The sequence below is a fragment of the Echiichthys vipera genome (assembly GCF_963691815.1).
Source record: "Echiichthys vipera genome assembly, chromosome: 1".
Taxonomy (NCBI): Eukaryota; Metazoa; Chordata; class Actinopteri; order Perciformes; family Trachinidae; genus Echiichthys; species Echiichthys vipera.
The window spans coordinates 12,708,102-12,715,040 of NC_139826.1; the positions used below are offsets into that span (position 1 = coordinate 12,708,102).

The window sequence follows — 6,939 nt, forward strand, 5'->3', positions numbered from 1 at the left end:
AGATGAGAACTGCAGAGACAAATACTTTAACTGCAACGTGGTGGTCCAGGCTCGCCTTTGTGTGTATGATTACTACAAAACGGCGTGCTGTGCTTCGTGTTCGCGGGTGGCCCACAGACAGTCGATTCATCGGGGCGGCAGCTAGCACCCTCTACCAGGGTCCCCCAGCTCCATGTTGGGCCAGACTCAATCCCTGCTGCAGGCGCTCTGCTCCTCCAGCCAGGGGAGTGGACCAGCTGGACCTTGGCTTAAACGGACACTTGTTTTGACTGCCAAGGATGGAAACTGAAGGAGCATTTCTGTTGGGAGAAAGGAATTTCTAAGAATAGTGGAGGACAGGAATCCACTCACTGGATAAACAGAGCCCTGGAGGGGTGACAGAGAACAGGAGCAAATGGAGGAAACAACACTTTATGGATTTTAACCACCAAGTCTGACATAGAGAATCGGTCTGTTTTTGTTTCAAGGCAAGCGGCTGTCTTTTACCAATAATGGCTGTTGTGGATTACATGCTATGAAGAGGAGAGCACCTTTAAACTGTTTAAGGTGGACTATATATAGAAAGTATATCTTCTAATATAGTTATTTTCACTTTAGGTCTCGGTTTATGTCATGATGTCATATGAAGTCGATGCAGTCTCACCTATAATCAACTATTTAACACCCACTTTGTTGACCAAAGATATGTAACCTCATCAAACTGATGACAGTGACAAATTAACACTTTCTCCTGGTGCTGATGGTGCATCCTTTATACAGCTTGGATTCACAAGAAATTTTGGAATTCTTTGTGGCACAGATGAGGTTTGTCTGATTGGCAAACCACCTTTATTTCCTGCCATGAGGGGTAAATGCAGCCTATGTAATATGTATGTATATATGTATGTATTTTTGACAGAGTGAATGATAACGGTCTAAAGGGTTCTCAGACAGTCTTCCCAGCAACTGAAGAGAAAAAGGCCCTCTTTATTTATTTGAGTGGCTCCCAAGGGAGGTTAGTGGTTTATCGGCCCGCGTTGGCCCCTTTTCGGCTGTGGGGATAAAACCTTTGCTTCCTCTCCACCAATCACAGCCTATGAACTAAATGTAGGCATTCCACAGTCAGCTGGATGGTAGAAGCAGATGGTTAAAATCCCAACGTATTTTCATGAGAGATGAAGCAAACTGCATATATCAGGGTTCCCGTGGTCAAAGTCACGGAATTTCAAAATCTAATTTTACAGGCCTGGAAAAGTCATGGAAATAGTAAAATCCTTTAACGTCGTGGAATATTGTCATGTTCATTGAAATTAATTGTTACAGTTATCTTCCATTGAAAACCTTCCACGTAATGTGACATAACGCCAAATGTATTTTCTGTACAAAACAGCTCTAATATGTGTTGACGCGTGGCATGGTTTTGTTTAGGGTCACGTGTGTGTTTCCATTTCCTCCCTGCGTCCCGTCTCTCCCTCTATGTATCGTTAGAATTCACTGATCGTACTGATCCCTTCGTGCTTGATAGCTAGTGCCAGATATGAGTGCTAATAAATATTTGAAGTGAATATGAACATAACAAAGTATTAGAAATTAAAAGGTTGCTATATATTTTCCTACAATCATTCACATTTGGATTAAAGTGTACAGTTCTGTTTGTGTTAAAAGTTGCGGATGGTCATGGAAATTTTACAATAAGTCCTTGAAACAGTTTTGAAATTGTGTCCATGAAAATGTATGGGAATCCTGATATATGTATTTTTTATGTGGGAGATTTTCATTCCACAATTGTACAATTCCTGTTAAAGCTGAAGCCGGTAACTTTCTGTTAAAAATACGTTTCCTTTTTCATATTTGCTGAAACAGTCACTATATCCGGACAGCACAATGAGACAGATGATCTGTGAAAACTTCATGTTGCTCTCCATTCTGTTACTGTATTGTATATTTCTAAGTAATAAAGTAAGACAGCAGTTTGTCCAGCTGGTGGGTGGGGCTTGGTTTCGGCTCAACTTTTTCACAAACTTTTTCATTTTATAGCTAAACAGTATACTAAAATATGTTTCTTAAAACACTTTGAAGTAGACAACACAGTAACAGAACATCGAGTCCTATTTGATCAGCGCTGCCTAATCTCACAGTTTGATAAGAGTTTCTAAGACACTGTGTCAGAGACTCCTCTGCTCTGATTGGTTGTTGACAGTATAGGTGGAGACTAGGAGATACCATTAGGGTCACACAGAGTGAGCTCTCGGAGCAGGGTTAGGGTTAGGGGGTTATTATTGAGCATATTTTTTCACAAAAAGTTACCAACTTAGGCTTTAAAACACCAATCATAAATACATTTAATCATCCATGGATCATCATTGATATTTGACTGTAAAGATTATGGTATTTTCATTTACATTGACAGTAAATCCTTGTTTATGAATCAGCCTTTCTATGGAAGCGAGGAGAGGCTAGGTGAAAAAAAAAGAAGTTATCTCCTACGTACAAGAGATTGTATTAAGTTAACTAGGAAGGAAAAATCTTTTGCTTATGCTGCATTTTCTGGAACTTTCAATGTCCCTTATATCGTGCACAATATTCTGCCAGCTTTCTTGCTTTCAAGCAGCCAAATAAAGCCTAACAGTTTATATCTCACACATAGGAGATAAACGTATGGATTGCCCACAAAATAAAAAATAAAAATTCACCATGCCTCTCAAGGCATCTCTACTTTCCTGCCAAATCACTAGTGAAGTCCAAATGAAGCTTTATTTTTTGAGTCCACTAGTTGGAGCTCTCTGTTCAACCAAGGGTTGGAAACACACTGAATTACCATTCATTGAGCCTTTTTCTTTAAACCAAGAGTTCCATCTAGTGGACTCAATAAATACAACTAATGATTCATGAAGCTTCATTTGGACATCACTACAAATCACCCTTTTTTCATTTTTTTTCAGCCTGCACTTAACCTCCCAAGTGTTCAGCTGTTTTTGTATTATATGATATAATATCCCACCACACACTATAAACTTACCTCTGATCCATAACTACTATGTACTGTATGTTTATCAATGTTTAAGTTCAGGAGGATTCAAGTATGGAAATGATTTGATGTCTAAGGGTTAAAAACATGTCCTGCATGTGCCAGAATGATTCTTGATTTTTTAACAAGAAGAGTGAAACTACAATACCAGATTTCTTCAGTATTCAACCAACAGTATGACTGCAACAAATAAAACACCTGCCATTGCATTATTTTACAGTTCTGGTGTTCAACAGTTGATTTTCATGAGGAGTGTTCTTGAGATTTTCTGAAATAAACAAAATCACTAATTATTTGTATACTTTACAGCCTACTTTCCTCACATGATTCCCAAGTTGATAAAGTTTGTCATCACAAATAGGACAATGATAATATGCAAGGCTTCATCTTCAAGACGAACTGTCAAGAAATTGTCTTCGGTACAAGAGGTCAACTAGTGACTGTCTGCCTCATAGAAACTTTGTGGTCCAGTTTACTGATTTGTATAAAAGCCATTTTTAATGACAAAATTGTGCTTCTTACTAAAGCAATGCACAAACAAAACAGCATTTTACAGAATCAATACTTCCATAAAAAAATCTGAAAAAAACTAGATTCCATTTATATATCAATCATGAAGTATCTTACAGAACTCTGATCAAAATGAACCTGGTTCCAGACCTTTAAATCCCCATCTATATTTCCCATTTGTTAAGCGATGTGAAGTGAAAAGAAACATATTAAATAATGATCCTATGTAATTAAAAAACAAAATAGTTTTAATCATAGCGTTGCTGCGACATCAAAAGGGATCCAGTATTTTCAGTGTCTCATCAGTTTTCCTTTTCCTTATAAACGCAGACATAGTGGCTCTGTGATGACCGGTTGCTAATTTTTCAAGCTCTTAATATGAATACGAAAATAGCCTGCATTCACTGACCACTAATCCCCAAGGCAGTATTAATTACACATGCCCTTTAATACAAAAAGGCCAAAGCATGATTTGCATCAACGTCTCACAATTCTTCATCTGATAATGATGCTAGGCGACAGCTGAAATCCTTACGTTCCACAGACAGGGGTATGAGGCGTGCCGCCCGCGGTAGTGCTGGAACAGGCCACACCAGAGACCGCACAAAACACTAATTAGCTGAGGAGCCTGCCCTTCCTGACTCCATCCTTTTCAGTTCAACTCATTCAGGTATGGAAGAAGAGGTTCCTTTGACAAAATGCTCCACTCACCTCACCATTTCATTTTCTTTCTGCCCAGGCTTCAAATGCTTCATGACCTACAGAGAAAAAGGATTATTAGGAGCTTCTACTTTATCAAGCTAAACCACTCCTAAATCATCTGCTACGTTGTAAAGAATATTTAAGTGATTATAACATCATTAAAATTAGAGTTTGTAGAATGCTTTGTCATTTCCTGTACTACCACATGATGGTGCCAGAGTGATAACATTTCAAATCCTATCCATAATTATGTTTAAAATGCTCAACCCAATTAACCGCAATCATTTTTGTGTCTCAAATCTCATGTTTAAATGAATCTAAATTACAGTATAAAAACTATTGAACTACATACCTGCTATTTATCTTCTTGGCTTCCCATATCATCCTGCATGCTTTTATAAAGGCTTGAACATGTCAGTAACAGAGTCTTCAAACTTTATTATTTAACTGTCGAATTCCTTTATTTCGTGACTGCACACCTCTATGTGACAGTGAAATATTGCTTCACTGTTACAGCTTATTGGTCAAAGGCTATCTCTGTTATCTGCCGAGCTGCTGGACAAGGATGAAATCGATAGCATTTAAACAGTTTAATGCCTCGGAGGACCCTGACATCTTGAATCCTTTGGGGCGAGTTTTAAACTCAACAAGCTGCTTGATACTTCCATACTTTGGACGTAAAATGTTACTCTACGGACGTTTATTCTCTTTCTGTTTCTTTTTTTTTTTTATCGTTTGCACATTTAAAACACCTTCAGCAATGCTCTGTATCGCATTCTGCCAACACAGACTTCTAAGCCCTTATACACACTAAACTTTAAATTTGAACACTGACTTTCAGATGATGAATACTTCTCTGTGGAAAGTACATTTACCCTTTCACAATGGCTGGGTTCACTTGGAAGTTGATAAAAACAAACAGACAAAATAAACCAGCATTTTCTTAAAATAAACACACGACTATACGACTATCAAAATAGTTTAGGGCACGGTATAATTGATAAAAGGCTGTAATAGATGTGGTGAAGAGACCAGAGCTAAGAACAGCAGTACCAATGCATTTAATTGATAAATAACAAGCAAAAGCATGTTTGCTTAATTTGATTAAATTCAGAATCAGGTTAATCAGTATGCATGAGAGTCTAATTATGTTGATGTAAATTGACTGCAATTAAACATACCCACTAATTCCTTCAAAGGAGTCTTCATGGCTATCTGTAGCCTGGCCTTGCAGCATGGAGAAAAACAAACACAAAAACAAGTGAAATCACCACCAAGTGCATTCAAATGTCAATACAGCACATACTACCTTTTCTATACTCTTATCGGAGGATTATACTAATGAATGAAGCTAATAGTTAATCCAGGGAAGGAAGCAGAATGCCGGGACAACAGCTTGATTCAGGTTGGACAGGATATCAACTGTCTGCAAGGAAGTAGGCAGGGACTCCTTTAGAGACCTGACAGTAGAGCAGCAGAAAGAACAAGCACCAGTTTCCCTTCTGCTCTCAGTCTGCAGAATAAAGGTCAGCCGGGACACCGTGGTCTTTCTGGAATATCTGCAATGATTAAAATGATTAGATATTGAAGTGATCACTGCTGTAGTTGACTAAATGCAGTTGGGATGATTAAAGACAGTCGAATAGTGATTCAAGAGGTTAATTACCTCAACCAACGCTTGGTAAACCAACGGTAACTAATTGTTCGCTAATGGGACTTTTTACAATGAAAGCTTACTTGTTGCTGAACAAGATGAAAGCATACTACTACTCTCACTACTACTCTAATACACTAAAGTAACAGTCAGGATAAACACCAGCTGGGTTTTTAATAAAATGAAAACACATTTTGCATGTAATTGCAACTCTTGCATGTAGTTCAGGAGGTTCAAAAAAAAGAACGATAACTTTGACCTTTCAAATGGTCAGGAGGATTGGCAATGGAGCCACTAATGTTAATGCTGTAACTTCATGGCTTGGTGCCTGAATGCACGCACGCACGCACACACACTCACACACACACACACACACACACACACACACACACACACACACACACACACACACACACACACACACACACACACACACACACACACACAGACACACACACACACACACACACACACACACACACACACGCAGACACACACACACACACACACACACACACACACACTAACACACGCACGCACGCACACACACACACACACACACACACACACACACACACACACAGACTTACATCACAGGTGGATTGCGCCTCAACAATAGCATACTTCTGCTCTTTAGGAAAGATTCTGTCAACAGATGCAAAAGACACAACAATTAAAGTGAATCACAGCCTCATACTCTTGTTTTTAATAATCAATCTCTAAAAACTTAAAAGATAAATTATGTTTCAGTTTGGGAAAAAACATCCGAGCCAAAAGTTAAAAAAGAGGTTGTCATAGATGTCTCTGGGGTGTTTCGGGGGATGACATACACTTCAAGTCCTTTGTTGCCTTTTAAAGATAAACTATTATTTATTATACTTGTCATAATATTTGTCAACCCTTTCTTTAAGTTACAGCTCCCAGCTACGGACCAGCTGGTGACGATTGCTGGCCATGTACACCACTCTTTGAAGATTAGTGTGACTCACTCTTTGATCCAAGTAGCTTTCAGGCAGTTTGGGAACAAAAAGGATGGATTCCACATCAATGGCTCCATAACAGTCAG

The 6,939-nt window shown here is 38.7% G+C and overlaps 1 protein-coding gene across 1 annotated transcript in view; it reads left to right on the top strand.

Annotated features, from left to right (window-relative positions):
- thsd4 (thrombospondin type 1 domain containing 4) overlaps positions 1–1,484 on the top strand; it is a 49,463-nt gene extending 47,979 nt beyond the window's left edge. The window contains exon 18 of the mRNA XM_083914048.1: positions 3–1,484. Within this exon, the coding sequence (XP_083770174.1) occupies positions 3–145 (143 nt within the window). The 3' untranslated portion in view covers positions 146–1,484. The remainder of the gene's footprint in view (positions 1–2) is intronic.
- Positions 1,485–6,939: the final 5,455 nt, after the last annotated feature.